The sequence below is a fragment of the Scyliorhinus canicula genome, chromosome 1, assembly GCF_902713615.1.
Source record: "Scyliorhinus canicula chromosome 1, sScyCan1.1, whole genome shotgun sequence".
Classification (NCBI taxonomy): Eukaryota; Metazoa; Chordata; class Chondrichthyes; order Carcharhiniformes; family Scyliorhinidae; genus Scyliorhinus; species Scyliorhinus canicula.
The window spans coordinates 295,192,711-295,211,251 of NC_052146.1; the positions used below are offsets into that span (position 1 = coordinate 295,192,711).

At 42.5% G+C, this 18,541-nt stretch overlaps 1 protein-coding gene across 1 annotated transcript in view; it reads right to left on the reverse strand.

Annotated features, from left to right (window-relative positions):
- desi2 (desumoylating isopeptidase 2) overlaps nt 1-18,541 on the reverse strand; it is an 84,286-nt gene that overhangs the window by 15,555 nt on the left and 50,190 nt on the right. The window contains exon 4 of the mRNA XM_038815576.1: nt 15,076-15,217. Coding sequence (XP_038671504.1) covers nt 15,076-15,217 — 142 coding nt within the window. The remainder of the gene's footprint in view (nt 1-15,075; nt 15,218-18,541) is intronic.

Below are 18,541 nucleotides of genomic sequence, written 5' to 3' on the forward strand. Positions count from 1 at the left end.
GTATATATTTGTACAGTTGTCGAAAACAACTCTCATTCTGTGATGCCAGAAGGGAGGCCACCAAGAAGGGATGATCAACTCAAACCTGATTATATATTATCTCACAAAAGTGAATTATTTTTTGCCCATGATGGTTTAATTATTTTCTGGCTACCTTGCACACGAGCTTAAATTCAGATCCAGTTTCGGGCTGCAGATTAGACATTATAGTGTGGGGTGCAAAATGGTCACTTGAAATGCACTGTTCCCAAGAAATATCTTTGCTGCCTTCCGCTGAGGTGACAATTGTGCCAGCTTGACATGCCAATCAACTGAGAAATGCTGATAAAGTGCGGGCAAACAATCTAATGCAGCTAAAGGTAGCACAGTATTTAATTAAAAGCAGAAAGGAATGGAAACACTCAGCTGGTCAGGTGGTGGAGAGCTGAGGGAAGGGCAAGCACTGGATAAAAGCAAATTATTGCGGATGCTGGAATCTGAAACCAAAAGAGAAAATGCTGGAAAATCTCAGCAGGTCTGGCAGCAAATTTCATTTTAACTGCCTTTTATATCTTTCTTAATATATATTTCTCCCCCCCCCCACTCTTTCCCCCTATCTTATCCCCCTTTCCTTACCTTTTCTCCCCTTTGCTTCTCCCTTATCCCTTTTTCTCATTTTACCTCTCTCCCACCCATGTCACCCCTCACCCCACATCTACATCTGTCACAGCTCACCCTCTGATGTTAGTTTCTCTGCTGTTTGGCCTTTCACACCTTTTATTCTCTCTGGGGACTGCCATTAGCTCTCTTTTCCCTAGGTTTCTGTGGCTATGACTGATCTTTCATTCCCTCACCCTACAGTATAAATATCTCCCACTTTCGATGCCATTTAGCTTTGACAAAGGGTCACCTAGACTCAAAACGTTAGTTCTTTTCTCTCCTTACAGATGCTGCCAGACCTTCTGAGATTTTCCAGCATTTTGGTTTGGGAAGGGTAAGCATCTGTGGTTTCATTATCCTGAACCAGAATTGGTTTTTGCCACTCGATGGAGTGGGTGGGGCAAAGAATACAGATGCATTTATGGGGAAGTCAGCTACGTAAATAAGGGAGCAAGAAATAGAAGGATTTGTTGCTGGATTAGGTGAAAGAAAAGGCTCATGCAGAGCCAAAGTGACCCGTTTCCATGTTGCAAGTTCTACACAAGATTTAAAACGTTAACCTCATCTTACGCTCTATATAGATGCAGTTTAAAATTTTTTTTTTTTTTAAATTTAGAGTACCCAAATATTTATTTATTTATTTCCAATTGAGGGGCAATTTAGCGTGGCCAATCCACCTAACCTGCACATCTTTGGGTTGTGGGGGTGAAATCCACGCAGGCACGGGGAGAATGTGCAAACTCCACACGGACAGTGATCCAGGGCCAGGATTCGAACCCGGGTCCTCAGCGCCGCAATCCCATTGGATGCTGTTTCACATGCTAATTGCTTCCAGTGTTTTAATTTTATGTTTCCGATTTCAAGCTTTTTGCTTCACCGTTTATAATTCCTTTTTTTCTGGGATATCTCCCAAGAGCTTTGAGATGATGTCATTGCTGAATTGCAGCCGAGGAGCTCTAGAGCCCGTAGTGACAGGGATAACCAGAGAGCATCACCACTTTAAAAGATTGAGTTACCCCATTGATTCAAAGGTCAGCTTTTGGTTTAAGGTTGAGACCGGACTGTAGTCTTAACATTTAGGAGAGGAAACTTAATTACTATAAATGATTAAACAACTGCATGACTATTGTTCATTTATCTGTTTAATGGTCAATTAATCTGTGTTGGTTTGTAGCCTAAAACACAGCACAACAGGGTTTACTCTTTGTAGTGATATGCATCACTGTAAATACACAAGGGGTTAATGTAAATACACTACAACTAAGTAAACACTAGAGGGAGCACCGGAGATGTCATGACATGCAGACATACAGCTAATGAACACTTAGAATAGGACACAACCAATGAACAGTCAGGACACCCAGAGGTGACACTGCCACAAGGGGGCATTACACAACACATATAAAAGGACAGGGCACAAATGCTCTGTCTCTTTCCACAGACAGACACTTAGAGAGTAGGACGGGGCAGATCAGAAGCAGCACACCCACCACGTGGCTTAGAGCAGACAGGCTAGTTAGACTGAGTTACTATAGCTAGATTAGCAGGAGAGTCGAACTCAGAGAACTGTGCTAATGGTTCAATAAATCACATTGAACTTACTGCAAAGTCTGGAGAATCTTTTGGTCAAAGCCTGTGTTATCCCAGAGTACATAACACATCACTCTTCTGCCGTTTTGGAGTTGTAAAGGTCGCATGGTGGCACATGACATATGTGAATGAGTAAACCAAAATTCAGCACAAGGGCTCTCTGCCTGAGTCCTATGTTATGCTAAATATGGTCACATATAGGCACCGTCTGGACGATACGACACTAGATCCGCTTAAAAGCGCGGACAGTAATGTTGAGCCCAAGGAGAGTGCCTACCTTGTAAATCATTACAACAAATAAAATTAATCTATAAAGATAAACCGAACAAAATTTCAGTTAAATTCAGCTTGGATTTTCCTAACAAAATGCATGTTTTGGTCAAAATTTTCTGATCTAATCAGCCACTAAACAGTGCCTGCTGACTGTACACTACCCTCCCTGCTAAAATGAAACACCACTCTTTAGCCACGGCTCTGCTTAACTTTGAGCAGCATCTGCCAAACCCAAGATCTCCATTGCCCAGAAGGAGAAGAGCAGCAGATACATGTGAGCATCACCATCTCCAAGGCATATACAACACTGACATGGACAAATAATTACTGTTCCTTCATTAGTGCCAAGTTAAAATTTAGTAACTCCCTATCCAACAGTATTTTGCGTATTTCTTCATCACACAGGAGCTCGGTGGTTCAAGGTGGCGGCTCATCATCACCTCGATGTCTTACTGAAGCTGTACAGGGCCTTGGTGAGACTACACCCCGGGGGTACTATGTGCATTTTGGTCTCCTTACCTGCGAAAATATATCCTTGCCATAGAGGGAGTGCAGTGAAGGCTCACCAGAGTGATTGCTGGGGTGGCTGGATTGCCGTATGAGGGAAGATTAAGTCAACTGGGCCTGTATTCAATGGATTTTAAAGGGTACGGGGAGAGAGTGGGAGCACGGCATTGAGATAGAGGATCGGCCATGATTACATTGAATAGCAGAGAAAGCTTGATGGACCAAATGGTGCACTCCTGTTCCTATCTTCCATGTTTAAGTACAATGAGGAATGGGCAACAAATGCCAGCCTTGCCAGCAACACCCACACCATGAGAAGGAGTCTTGATTTGAATATACCCTGCGGGAAAGAATGTAACATGTTTTGCATGTACATTTCATTTGTCTATTTTTTTAATGTTGGATCTTTAGAGTTCAATGCAACCTCAGCAGGTTAAGTGTTTTTAAAGGTTGTTCAGTTTTGTGGAATAAAATAAATATTTTGAGTTAAGTTTAACCGGCATGTGGCTATCTATGACCTCTTGCGCTCAAGACTTACAAAACAGGTATTTTTAAAAAACTGGTTCAAAGATAACCCTTCATGATTATTTTTTAAAAGTCTGGTATTTTGGCAAACTGCCAGGATATTTAAAATATGTCACAAAATGGAGATCTGAAGAAAAATTGTTTATACACTTGAAAGTATAACCAGTTATTTTTCAAATGTTTCATTGACACCCTGATTAGCTGAGATGAAGACTTATTTAAAAGCTTTATGATTGCACCAAAGATGATCTTGGCAGTAGTGCAGCAAAGGAAAAGTCTTATGATTACTAAAAGCATGGTTTACATAAAGGTAGAAGTTAATCCTCATCTTGTTATGAGAACTGCTTCATGAGATAAAACAGTTGCTACCACAAGCAGTTGAGGCCAACAACTTGTACGTTTTCAAGGAGTCAGGTATAGCTTCTGGGGCTAAAGGGACCAAAGGATATGGAGGGAAAGCAGCAACAGGTTATTGAGTTGAATGATTCTATCGAACAGAGGAACAGGCTTGAAGGACTGAATGGCCAACTTCAGCTTCTATTTTCTATGCTTCTACTTAGAAAGGGCAGAGTGCGCCAAGAAGTTGCAATAACTTTGAAAGAAGGTAATTTAAATGTCTGTATTTCCTATTTCCATGCAAAATAGCCTGGTGCTCAATAGCTGCCAAGGATTGCAAACAGTAATAAGTCTTACAACACCAGGTTAAAGTCCAACATGTTTGTTTCAAACACTAGCTATCGGAGCACTGCTCCTTCCTCAGGCGAATCAAGAGGTTTGTTCCAGAAACATATATATAGACAAATTCAAAGATGCCAGACAACACTTAGAATGCGAGCATTGGCAGGTAATTGAATCTTTACAGATCCAGAGATAGGGGTAACCCCAGTAAGAAGTCTTACAACACCAGGTTAAAGTCCAACAGGTTTGTTTCAAACACTAGCTTTCGGAGCACTGCTCCTTCCTCCTTCTTCATTCACCAGAGGAAGGAGCAGTCCTCCGAAAGCTAGTGTTTGAAACAAACCTGTTGGACTTTAACCTGGTGTTGTAAGACTTCTTACTGTGTTCACCCCAGTCCAAGGCCGGCATCTCCACATCAGGGGTAACCCCAGGTTAAAGAGGTGTGAATTGTCTCAAGCCAGAACAGTTGGTAGGATTTAGCAAGCCCGGGCCAAATTGCTGCAAATAATGGTTCAAACCTTCAAACAATCGCGCAACCTCAAACAAACCATTGTTTGAGGCTAACTACCCAGCCTTCAAAACAGCGACCACGACACCACACAACCCTGCCATGGCAATCTCTGCAAGACGTGCCAGATCATCGACATGGGTACCACCATTACAAGTGAGAACACCACCCATCAGGTACACGGTACACACTTGTGCGTCTCTGCCAACGTTGCCTACCTCATACGCTGCAGGAAAGGATGTCCCGAAGCGTGGCATATTGGCGAGACCATGCAGACGCTGTGACAACGAACGAACGGACATCATGCGACAGTCACCAGGCAGGAATGTTCCCTTCAAGCCAGGGAACACTTCAGCAGTCAAGGGCATTCAGCCTCTGATCTCCGGGTAAGCGTTCTCCAAGGCGGCCTTCAGGATGCACGACAACGCAGAATCGCCGAGCAGAAACTTATAGCCAAGTTCCACACACATGAGTGCGGCCTCAACCAGGACCTGGGATTCATGTTGCATTACATTCATTCCCCCACCATCTGGCCTGGGCTTGCAAATCCTACCAACTGTCCTGGCTTGAGGCAATTCACACCTCTTTAACCTGGGGTTACGCCTATCTCTGGATCTGTAAAGATTCAATTACCTTCAAATGCTCACATTCTAAGCATTGTCTGGCATCTTTGAATATGTTTCTGGAACATACCTCTTCATTCACCTGAGGAAGGAGCAGTGCTCCGAAAGCTAGTGTTTGAAACAAACATGTTGGACTTTAACCTGGTGTTGTAAGACTTCTTACTGTGCTCACCCCAGTCCAACGCCTGCATCTCCACATCAAGGATTGCAAAAGAATGGAAGTAATATTACTCAGATGCAACTCCTTTACAAGACATGGATAGACCCAAGTGCAAGCAAAGACATAGTTTGCTTTGCAAAATCTGCCAGGTCAGTTCAGGAGAGGAACTTGTGACAATGAAATCAAGGAAAATATCTACTGTGAAATACCTAAATCCATCATCGTCCTTCTGCAAACTTCAGGCTTTTAAACCCAGGTTTTGGGATGACAATCAATATCGCCCCATCTCTTTGATGCATGATGATGTTCTGCATTATGAGTCTAAACTATCTATATTGGTTTTGGGGGGAATAAAATGTTACCTTTTTGTTTTTATTTTGAAATTTGCAAGACGAGAAAAGCAGTTAACAGTCACATTCACAGGGCAGCACGGTGGCCTAGTGGTTAGCATAACCGCCTCACGGCGCTGAGGTCCCAGGTTCGATCCCGGCTCTGGGTCACTGTCCGTGTGGAGTTTGCACATTCTCCCCGTGTCTGCGTGGGTTTCGCCCCCACAACCCAAAAATGTGCAGAGTAGGTGGATTGGCCACGCTAAATTGCCCCTTAATAGAAAAAATAATTGGGTAATCTAAATTTTAAAAAAAAGAAAAAAAAAAAAACAGTCACATTCACGATAGACAAACATTGAATCTTCCCTGTGCCTCATTCCTAAGTGCTGAAGTGTGCATCTTCCATCAAAACATTAAAAAACATATATATTTGTAACTGGGTATAACAGAGACCTGACACCGATATACTCAACTTTGAAATCAGTGTTGGCACCGAACAATTTCCAAAACATCCCTCTTTTCAATAGATTGCTAGCACCTCTGGAGTAGTAAATCAACTTTTATCTAACAGTGCAATCACTTTTATTCCTATATTGTAACAATTCATATATTGCAACAAGAGCAGCGCGGTAGCACAGTGGTTATCACAGTTGCCTCACAGCTCCAGGGTCGCAGGCTTGATTCCCGGCTTGGGTCACTGTCTGTGTGGAGTCTGCACGTTCTCCCCGTGTCTGCGTGGGTTTCCTCTGGGTGCTCCGGTTTCTTCCCACAGTCTAAAGATGTGCAGGTTAGGCGGATTGGCCATGATGAATTTCCCTTCATGTCCAAAAAGGTTAGGTGAGGTTACTAGGTTAGGGGGATAGGGTGGAGGCGTGGGCTTAAGTGGGGGGTGCTCTTTCCAAGAGCCAGTGCAGACTCGATGGGCCGAAAGGCCTCCTGTACTGTAAATTCTACGATTCTATGAATTTTACATGAAAAATCTCCTAGGTATGGGTAGGATTTCAAAAAGAGGATCAAACTATAAACAAAAATAAAACTTGACAGTAAATATGATGGGCTCTAGCCAGGGGCTGTTTGTACTAGCTCAACTGTGCAGATTGTTCCACTAAAGATAACAAGATCTTTCTCCAGCATTAATTTCTCAGCAAGAATGGACAAGTCATCGCTTCTCAGCCCTTTGGCTAAGATGAGCGTGAGGTCAGGTGTAATGCCTGGATCTGGTATGTCTCTCTTGTGGGGACCATGTATTGGATTCAATTTGAATTGGTTTTTGGAGCAGGCAAGGAACTGGATCTGCCGCTGTCTACACTCGGAGCTCTGGCTTTGTAACTCTGATAAAGAAATTTTTAAAAAAAGAAGAATGGACGAGTCCTCTCGGACTTACTTCGACGTGTATTTTGGGAGTCTGACAATACTTCCCAAATACAGCAACATATGAATTAGGAGTAGGCCCACTCGGCCCCTCGAGTCTGCTCTGCCATTCAATAGGATCATTGATGATCTGATTGTAATCTCAACCCCACACTCCTGCCTACCCCGATAACCTTTCACCCTCTTGCTAATCAAGAATCTATCCAGCTCTGCCTAAAAAATATTCAAAGATTCTGCTCCCACTGCCTTTTGAATGAGAGTGCCAGAGACAGCCGCTATTTGGTCTAAAATATAACAGGCAGATGCAGTATTATTTAATTAAGCAAACATTTTCCAGATTCCAATTTGTCATTTGCATATCTGGTTTGAGCACAGCACATACTATTCTCTCAGCCAAGTAGGTAACCTCCTTGTTGACAGGAGCCAGAGCTGCTCTTCAACCAACCACCAAGAAATACACAAGCATGGAAAACTCATCCATTATTTTCTTTCACTCTAGAGAAGTTATTAACAGCACAACAGAGATGAGGAATTTGCTGCACATCAAAATTTATTCCCTTTGGCATAGTTCGCTGGAGTATGGACGCACTGTTCCGCATCCAATAAAAAACGGACGGAATAAAATGTGCTTTGCATCTGACTGAAGTAGCATTAACAAATTGACAATTTTGCAAATAATATAATTGATTATGACAGACATGATTATGTGACTAAACAATTATTCATGAGGTGTGGGGTGAGCAAAAGCGACAATTTCTGACATCTTTCTGAACAAATTATTTGACCGATCAAACCCATACTTTAATTATTTGTTTGTAGAATACATTGAAGCTATGATGTGGAGATGCTGGCGTTGGACTGGGGTGGGCACAGTAAGGAGTCTCACAACACCAGGTTAAAGACCAACAGGTTTATTTGAAATCACAAACTTTCAGAGCGCAGCTCCTCCATCAGGTGAAGGCAGGTTCACAATCACAGAATATATAGGAGAGACACAATTGCAAGATAATTACAGATTGGAATGTGAAGAATGGTTGGATTGAGAGTCTTTACAGGAACAAACAGTGTGAGTGGAGAGAGTGATAATCATAGGTAATCGAGGTGTGAATTGTCACAAGCCAGGACAGTTAGTAGGATTCTGCAAACTCAGGCAGTATGATGGGGGTTACATGTAATGCAGCACGAACCCGAGATCCCGGTGGAGGCTGTCATCATGTGTGCAGAACTTGGCTACCAGCTTCAGCTCGGTGATTCTGCGTTGTTGTGAGTCTTGAAAGCTGCCTTGGAGAATGTTCCGGCAGAATGGACACTGCGCAACAATCGGCACGCGGGAGTGTTCCCTTCCAGTCAGGGAACACTTCAGCAGTCAAGGGCATTCAGCCTCCAATCTTTGGGTAAACTGTGATTCATATGCTATGATTGAACCTGCCTCCACTTCACCTAATGAATGAGCAGCGCTCCGAAGGCTTGTGATTTCAAATAAACCTATTGGTCTTTAACCTGGTGTTCTTTCTGCATTGAAGCTAAACAAACCCATACTTTAATTATTTGTTTGTAGAATGCATTGAAGCTTTTAATGGTACCAAGAATGCAGTAAAATTCACCTTCTTTAATGCTCAACATATTCCATTTTATCATCCACAGTGCGGTTAAACCTCTGAAATTTGTATGTATGTAGATCAATATAACATTAAAATCATTAATGCTGCATTATTGCAGTAAGTAGGTCAAAAGGATCCCAAGCTTGATGGCCACCAATGCTGAGTTAGTTAACCTAACAACAACTTGCATTTATATGGCACCTTTAATGAAATAAAACATTCCAAGACACTTCAAAGGAGCATTATCATCTGAGCCGAAATGGAACCAATCACTTAGATGAGAGAGTAAATAGTGTAGTAATAATAATCGCTTATTGTCACAGGTAGGCTTCAATTAAGTTACTGTGAAAAGCCCCTAGTTACCACATTCCGGCGCCTGTTCGGGGAGGCTGGTACGGGAATTGAACCTGCACTGCTGGCCTTGTTCTGTATTACAAGCCAGCTGTTTAGCCCACTGTGCTATACAAGTGGGGGTGGATTTAAACTTGTAAGGCAGGGGGAGTGGATTGACTAATGGACATAGATTTAGAAGTACCAGTGAGAGCAAAAGAGAGAAGATTGGGATCAGGGAAAAGGAAGTGATGGGAGGCTTGAGTGCTGACAGTGAACAAAGAAATGGTCGTCTCCAAAGAGGCAAAAAAGGGCAGGGCAGGGTTAAACTGTATGTACATAAATACACAGAGTGTAGTGAAGAAAATTGGGGAACTGGAAATTTCTCTCGGGGCATTTGACATAGTAGCATTGACAGAAATGTGGCTCAAGCCAGAACAGGGCTGAATACCAACATCCCGGGTTATAAGGCTTTTAGTAGGAAGAGGGAGGGTAAATAGAAAGGAGGTCTAGCAGTCTTGGTCAAAGATAGTATCATAGCTCTTCAACAAGATGCAATTCCTGAATTAGAATCTAGATGGTTGGAGGTAAGAAAGAGATAGGGAGTGGTGACCTTATTTGGTATTTATTATAGACCTCCAAATAATACGGGGCTGGTTTAGCTCACTGGGCTAAATCGCTGGCTTTTAAAGCAGACCAAGCAGGCCAGCAGCACGGTTCGATTCCTGTACCAGCCTCCCCGGATAGGTGCCGGAATGTGGCGACTAGGGGCTTTTCACAGTACTTTTATTGAAGCTTACTCGTGACAATAAACGATTTTCATTTTCATTTCATTCAATAATGGGGAGGCAGTGGAAGAGAGCATTTGTCGGCAGATTATGGAAACCAACAGAGCCAGTAGGGTTGTAATAGATGGGGATTTCAATTACCCGCAGGTAGACAGGGAAAAGGGTAGAGTGTTGGGCATGGAAGGGGAGACATTTCTGCAGTGTGAGGTGAAACTTTCTGGAACAGTACATTTCCAGTACTACCAGGGAGCAAACTGTGCTGGATCTGGTCCTAGGAAATGAGGCAGGGCTTGGTTGATTGGCAATATATTTTGGTCAATGAAACAGTGGATGAAAAATGGGAGACTTTCAAAGGAGAGATGAATAGGGTGCAAGCTAGGTATATACCCATGAGAAATAAATACAGGGTACCAAAAGCTAAAGAACCCTGGATGACGAAGGATATTGATGATAAAATAAGGAAGAGAAAAAAAGTCATACAATGTATGCCGGAATAATAATAGCAATAGAAATCAGGAAGACAAAGCAGGAGAGAGGCTAAGGTTGGAATAAGGAAGGCTAAGAAGAAGCATGAGGAAAGGATGGCAGGCTGTGCTAAAGCAAAACATTCTTCAAACATATTAATGTATTGATGCATGTGATTCGGGAAGGAAAGAGTGGGGCCCATAAGGGACAAGCAGGGTAAACTGGTCACTGAAGCGGAGCTTATGGCAGTGGTACTAAATGAGTATTTTACTTCGGTCTTTACCAAATTAGAAGATGGTGGCAATGGCCCAGTTCAAAATGTGGATTTTGAGCAACTAAGCATTATAATGATAAAGTAAAGGTGCTAAAAAGGCTGGCACCACTCCAGGTTGCAAAATCACCAGGCCCGGATGGGATGCATCCTAGATTGCTGAGAGAATAAGGGGACATACTGCAGAGCCACTGACTGAAATTTTCCAGGCCTCTCTGAACACAGGGTTAGCCCCAGGGAACTGAAGGATTGCAAATGTGACGCCGATGTTTAAGGGGCAAAGGATAACCCAGGAAACTACAGGCCTGTCAGCTTGACATCAATAATGGGGAAACTGATGGAGGCCATAGTACGGGATGAGATATATATATACGCTTAGAAAAAAAATAAGTTAATACTAGACAGTAAACATAGCTTTGTCAAAGGCAGGTCATCTGTGAGAAATTTAATTGAGTTCTTTGACGAGGTGACACAGGCAGTGGATGAAGTTAGTGCCATGGATGTTGTATATTTGGACTTTCAGAAAACATTTGATATGGTGCCACACGGCAGGTTGGTTAACAAATTAAAAACATTTAGGATTGGTGGGACCTTGGCTGCAAGGATTAGAAGTTGGCTGAGAGATAGGAAACAGAGAGTAGGTATAGATGGGCATTTCTCAGACTGGAGACGAGTTGAAAATGATGTTCCCAGGACTCAGTGTTGGGACCCTTGCTTTTAACAATTTATATAAATGATTTAGAAGTGGGTGTCGAGGGCAAAATCTCTAAATTTGCAGATGACACTAAGCTAAGGAGAATAGTGAAGATGACGCTGAGCGACTTCAGAGGGACATTGACCAAATTGGACATTGACCCAATTGACAAGTTGGCCAAATGGGTAGACACCTGGTAGATGAACTTCAATGCAGCGAAATGTGAGGTAATGCATTTAGTAGAAGAAACATGGGGAGACAATATAGGCTCAATGATACAACTATTCTTTTTATAAACTTAGAGTACCCAATTATTTTTTTTTCCCCATCGAGGGGCAATTTTAGCGTGGCCAATCCACTACCCTGCATCTTTGGGTTGTGGGGGTGAAACCCACACAGACATGGGGAGAATGTGCAAACTCCACACGGACAGTGACCCAGGGGAGGGATTCGAACCCGGGTCCTCAGCGCCGTAGGCAGCAACACTAATCACTGTGCCACGTGCCGCCCGGTCAATGATACAACTTTGAGGGGAGTACAGGAGCAGAGGGGCCTCAGGATTCAAGTGCATAATTCTCTGAAGGTGGCCAAGCAAGTTGAAACAATTGTTAAAAAGGCTTATATGATCCTTGGGTTCATAAAAAAGGCGTCGAGTATAAAAGCAAGGAAGTGTCCTACATCTCTACAAATCATTGGTCAGAACACATTTGGAGTATCGTGTTCAGTTCTTGGCATCTTATTTAAGGAAGTTTCCTGGAGAAAGTTCAGAGAAGATTTCCTAGATAGATACCAGGAATGAGGAATTTTAGATACAAGGAAAGATGGAGAAATTGGGCTTGTTCTCCTTTGATCAGACAAGACTGAGAGGTGACCTTAATGAAGTGTTCAAAATTCTGAACAATTTTGACAGTGTAAAGAAGGATATTCTGTTTCCACCAGCTGGTAGTCAGTGACTAGGGGGGGGGGGGTCACAATTTCAAGATGGTCAGCAAGAGAGGTAGGAGTGAGATGAGGAGAAACGTCTTTACTGAGACGTGTTGGGGTTTGGAATGTATTGCCTGGGAGAGTGGTGGAGTTGGATTCCATCGGAGGTTTCAAAAGAGCTGGATATATATTTGAAAGTGATTAATTTAGAGGGCTACGGAGATAGAGCTGGGGAATGGAACTAGCTGGGTAGCTCTTTTTGGAGCTAGTGTGGGAACGATGGGCTGAATGGCCTCCTTCTATGTTATAAATCACAAAACAGAAATTTGTCCCCAAGCCACAAAGTGATGATAGAGCAGAAACAGGTAGGTGTAACATTTTAAATTTTAAGAAAGGTAGAGAGGTTTAGTGAGAAAATTCCAAAGCTTAGGCCTTGGCCGCCAGTGATGGAGCGTTTAAAATTGGAGATGCTCAAATGATTAGAATTAGAAGAGTGCAGGAATCTTCAGAATTGTGTGGTTGGAGAAGATGGGGAAGGGAGTGGCCATGGAGGGACTTGAAAAGGATGAGTAGCTGAAAATGGGGTCATTGTTTAAATGGAAGTTAATGTAGGTCTTTCAGCACATGGTCGATGAATGAAGAGGTCCTGGAAAGTTTTTGAATCCAGGCAGCAAAAGATTGGATGACCTTTAAGTTTACAGAGTTAAGAATGTGGGAGGCTGGCCAGGAAAGCATTGTAATTGCCGAGTACAGAGGTAACAAAGACAAAGTGAACAAAGGTTTCAGCATCAGATGAGCTGAGACAGGGGCTGAGTACGGCAACATTACAGAGATAATAATAGGATGCCTCAATAATGGTGCGAATACACGATTGGAAGCTCATCACTGGATCAAATATGACAACAGTCTGGTTCAATTGCAGACATAGAGAGGGATGGAATCAGTCATTAGGGAATAGATTTAGTGGCCGAGACCAAAGACAATGGATTCAATTTTACCCGTATTTAGGTGGGGAAATTTCTGCTTATTCAGGACAGGAGTTTAGGAACAGTGAGGTCAAGGCATCTTAGGGTAGTAGTGCAACAAGCAAAACTGAAGTCAATGGGCATCAGGGGGGAAACCCTTTACTGGCTGGAGTCATACACCCCCCCCCCCCCCCCCCCCCCCCCTCCTCCACACACACTATGATTGTGGTTGTTGGAGGTTAATCATCTCAGTCCCAGGTAGCAGCCTAGGCTCAACCACCGTAAGCTACTTCATCAATGACTGTTCCTCTATCATAAGGTCAGAAGTAGGAATGTACGCTGACGATTGCACAATATTCAGCATCATTTATGACTCCAAGTCAAAGCAGTCCACTTGATTGGCATTCCTTCCACCAGCTTCCACCAACATGCATTTCCTCCGCTACCAACATGGTGTCAAGCAGAGTATACTATATACAAGATGCTTTGTTGCAATTCACCAATGCTCCTCCCGCAGCACCTTCCAAACCTATGATCTCTACCAACCACCTCAAAGGACAAGGGCAATTGCAAAGGGCATCACCACAACCTGCATTTTCTCCTCCGTTCACACGCCTTGAATTCATATTACCGTTCCTTTACTGCTGCTGGCTCAAAATCCTGGAACTCCCTTTCTAACAGCACTGTAGGTACACCTGAACCAGGTGACTGCAGCGGTTCAAGAACTCACCATCACCTTCTCAAGGACAATTAGGGATAGGCAACAAATGTTAGTATTACTAGTGACATCTACATCCCATGAAAAAATAATAGAAATAAAGCTAGGGAGAATACAATTTTTCAGCACTGTGGTGTTAAGAAAACCAAAATAGACCGGGTTTTCCTGCTCACCATCAAATAACCACTGTAGCCAGAGCTAGTGCAAGAATATTAGATGTCCTTAAGACTTGAGTCGACCGCCACAATTAACTTGTTTAGTATGATTAGAAATTCTGCATTTGTCAGTATTTGTGAATGGACATCAATAGATCAGGACCTTTCAGTCTGACTGTTGAAGGCCGTTTGTTTACTTATGACGTTTCAGGAATAGTTCATTCAGTTTTTAATCACCAACCCCCACACCCCTCCAATTTTGCTGCTCTGAGCCACTGCCTAGTTCAGTACTGGTCCTGATTGTAGTGTTTGTTGAATCAAGAGGTGGGGAGGAGAGGACAACCATTATTTGCAATACTGCCAATGCTCAATAATTGAGCCCTCTACTTCTGGACTGAAATAAAGTTTGAGAGGAAAACAAACACCTTTTTAAAAAATTACATTACATCCGTGTGTCAGGAAAGGACTTAAACTAAACACCTTGCTCATACAAAATTTTCAAAACTTAAAACAATAAGGGCTCTACAGTTCTGTTCCAGAAACATGACATAATCTATAACACTCCCTTAAAATCTATGATTAACGTAAAGCTTTTTGAAATTATTGTATACAAATATCTCTCCACATTATTTTTCTAAAGGCTGAACATCTTCACAAAAACATTTCTAAGGTCTTGTTTATCAACCAAAGTGGGAGAAGATTCATTCTTGAGTCACATTAACTGTTTCAAAAAGGAGAACGAGAACACCGATATTGGTGTCACCATCTGAATTACGCAAGTGGTGGGTAAATTAAGTTGGGTGTTGGGAGAAAGAGAGATAGAAAAGAGCAAGAGCTCAACAAAAAAAAATCTGAGTTATTCCTGCTGACAATGTGACTTTCAAATGCAATCGCCAATTCAAACAAAACTCAAATGAAATTAACCCGTGTGTGCTGGTTCTGTAAATTGCAATATACTTGCCTCAGATATAGCTGAAGAAAAATGGTTGCAGTTTTTGTGCATTAAATGATATGCATTTCCTTTGTATTCCTTTCCAAGCTCCTCCACAATGCGCTCCACATCATCCTCTGTAAAATCAGTGCTACCCATCACAATTGCTTCCCTATGGAACACAAACAGGTTACGTGAACTCAATCTTGTGCAACAAATTCTATGACACGGAGTTCCATTTATTTCATAAATCCTTATTTTACTGGAGATGCTTAATTGGCTTAAGTTCCCTAGATGGTTCCAGAATTATCAGAAATATTCTGTTCTCCATACTAGCCTAGTTTTCTTGGATTTAGAAGTTACCATGGTAGAAAGTGAACTTATCTGTAAAAATGATCTTATCCACAACTCATCCGAGCCAAACATGTACATATAACTTCACCAAAAATTGTGCAGAGTTGCTTTACTGGTATGTATTTTCCAGTCATAAATATTACACATGATCTTAAACATATATTTTTAACTTTTTCCAATTAAGGGGCAATTTAGCATGGCCAATCTACCTATCCTGCACATCTTTGGGTTGTGGGGGGCGAAACCCACGCAGACACGGGGATAATGTGCAAACTCCACACGTGCAGTGACCCGGGGCCGGGATCGAACCCGGCCCTCGGTCGTGAGGCAGCAGTGCTAACCACTGCGTCATCTAAATATTATACATTATCTAATGTTCCACAGAATCACAGAATGGCTTTGGTGCAGGAGGTGGTCATTCGGTCCATCGTATCTGCACTGGCGCTCCAAACAAGCAACGTTACTTAATGCCATTCCCCTGCCTTTTCCCCGTAGCCCTGCTCATTGTTTCTATTCAAGTGATCACCGAATGCCCTCTTGAATGCCTCAATTGAACCTGCCTCCACCACACTTCCAGGCCGTCATTCCAGACCCCAACCAGTCACTGTGTGAAAACATTTTTTCTCATATCACATCTGCTTCCTTTGAAAATCACTAAATCTGTGCCCTCTTGTTCTTAATATTTTTACAAGCAGGAACAGTTTCTCCTTATCTACTCTATCCAGTCCCCTCATGATTTTGAACATCTTTATCAAATCTCCTCTTCTGTTCTTCTCTCCAGGGAGAACAGTCCCAACCTGAAGTTTCTCATCCCATAAACCATTCTTATGAACCTTTTCTGCATTCTCCAATGCATTCACATCCTTCCAAATGAGTGGCACCCAGTACTGTACGCAATACTGCAGCTGAGGTGAACAATTGTCTTGTATAATTTCAGCATAACCTCCTTACTTGTACTCTATGCCCCTAATAATAAAGCCCAGAATACCATATGGTTTGTTAACTATTCTCTCCACCTGTTCTGCCACCTCCACTCTGCACAAATACACCCAGGTCCCTCTGTCCTGTGCCTCCTTGAGAATTTTACCCCCTCCCCTATTTTATATAGTCTATGTTCTTCCTACAAAAATACATCACCTCACACTTCTCCACATTGAACTTTACCTGCCACCTATCTGCCCACTCCAACAACATGGCTATGTCCTTTCGAGGTTCTACACATTCCTCTTCACAGTTTACAATACTTCCAAATTTCGTCTTACGCAAACTTTGAAATTGTCTCTTGCACACCAAGATCTAGACCATTAATATATAATCAGGAAAAGCAGGCCCCCAGGGAACACCACTACAAATCTTTCAGCCTGAAAACTATCCATTGAACATCATTCTCTGCTTCCTGTTATTCAGTTAATTTTGTATCCACGTTGTGATGTCACTTTTATTCCTTGAGCTTTAACTTGCCTCGCAAATCTGTTGTGCGACAATGTATCAAATGCCTTCTGAAAGTCCATGTACACATATCAACAGCATTATCCTCATCAACACCTTCTGTTACCCCCTCAGGAAACACCAGCACGTTTGTTAAACACAATTTTCCCATTAGAAATCCCCGCTGGCTCTTCCCAATCGACCCACAATTTCATGTTACTGCTAATTCTGTTCTGAATAATTTTTCTATAAGCTTATCCACTACTGATATTAAACTGACTGCATGTGATTGCTGAGGTTATCCATAGAGTCTTTTTTGAACAAGGATTATTTTATAAACTGTGTTTTCTTTTTGATTTTGTCTTTTTAAAATAAATTTAGATTACCCAATTCATTTTCTCCAATTAAGGGGCAATCCACCTACCCTGCACATCTTTTGGGTTGTGGGGGCGAAACCCACGCAAACACGGGGAGAATGTGCAAACTCCACACAGTGACCCAGAGCCGGGATCGAAGCTGGGACCTCGGCGCCATGAGGCAGCAATGCTAATCACTGCACCACCATGCTGCCTAAGGATTATTTGATAACAGTAAATAAATATTGTAGGGTCGCACGATGGCACAATGGTTAGCACTGCTGCCTACGGTGCTGAGGAAACGGGTTCGATCCCGGCCCCGGGTCACTGTCTGTGTGGAGTTTACTCATTCTCCCCGTCTCTGCGTGGGTCTCACCCCCACAATCGAAAGATGTGCAGGGTAGGTGGATTGGCAACGCTAAATTGCTCCTTAATTGGAAAAAAAATAATTGGGTACTCAATTTTTTTTTAAATAACAAAAAAATAAAAAATAAGTAAATAAATACAAACTTTTTTCCTAATCTTTTCGTCACAATTCTGGAGTCACTCAGAATCTCTACAGTGCAGGAGGCCATTCAGCCCATCGAGTCTGCGCCAACACTCTGAAAGAGCACCCTACCTAGACCCACGCTCCCACCATATGCCCATAAGCCAGTAACCCCGCCTAACCTTTTGGACACGAAGGAGCAATTTAGCATGGTTAATCCACATAAAATAGGTGGGAATAAATTTTTGGATTTGTATGTTCTGTAGTATTCCAAATGGAGCAACAGTGATCAAAAATACTGGAAACTTCACTTCAATTGAACGGAATTGAAAATGGTTTAGTCCCTTCTGCAGATGTTGTGTGAAATTATCTTGACTTGGAACTAATTTGAGATTCATTCTGTAGCGTGCTCGTGCAAATCACAGAATTGCTACATAAGCAACCATAATTCGACATGGGCAAATTGCACCAAACAGGCATTTTGTCTCAGGCTGTATATTATTTTCAGGCATTGATTCTTTGAAGCTAAGTATCGTCATAAATCAATGCCCTGGAACTCTTTGGATAACACAAGCAAAAGACTGCCGCGTTCCAAGGGCACCACTTTCTCAGAGGCATTAGCTATAGCCAATAACTGCAGTTTGCCAGCGTTGCTCTCATCCCAATAATAAATGAAGCAATTTGCAGTCATCACCCCAATCAGTGTCAAACTTCAAGGGCTTCAATTTGAAGATCTTGATCTCCACCCGTTAAATTCCATTCCACCCCATCTTCAACTATACGTTTCAGCACACACGTTTTCGTGCACTCTGGTCCCGATTACAAGTTGCTCCCCAACAGCTCCTAAAGTATCTGTGAAGGCTGACCTTTT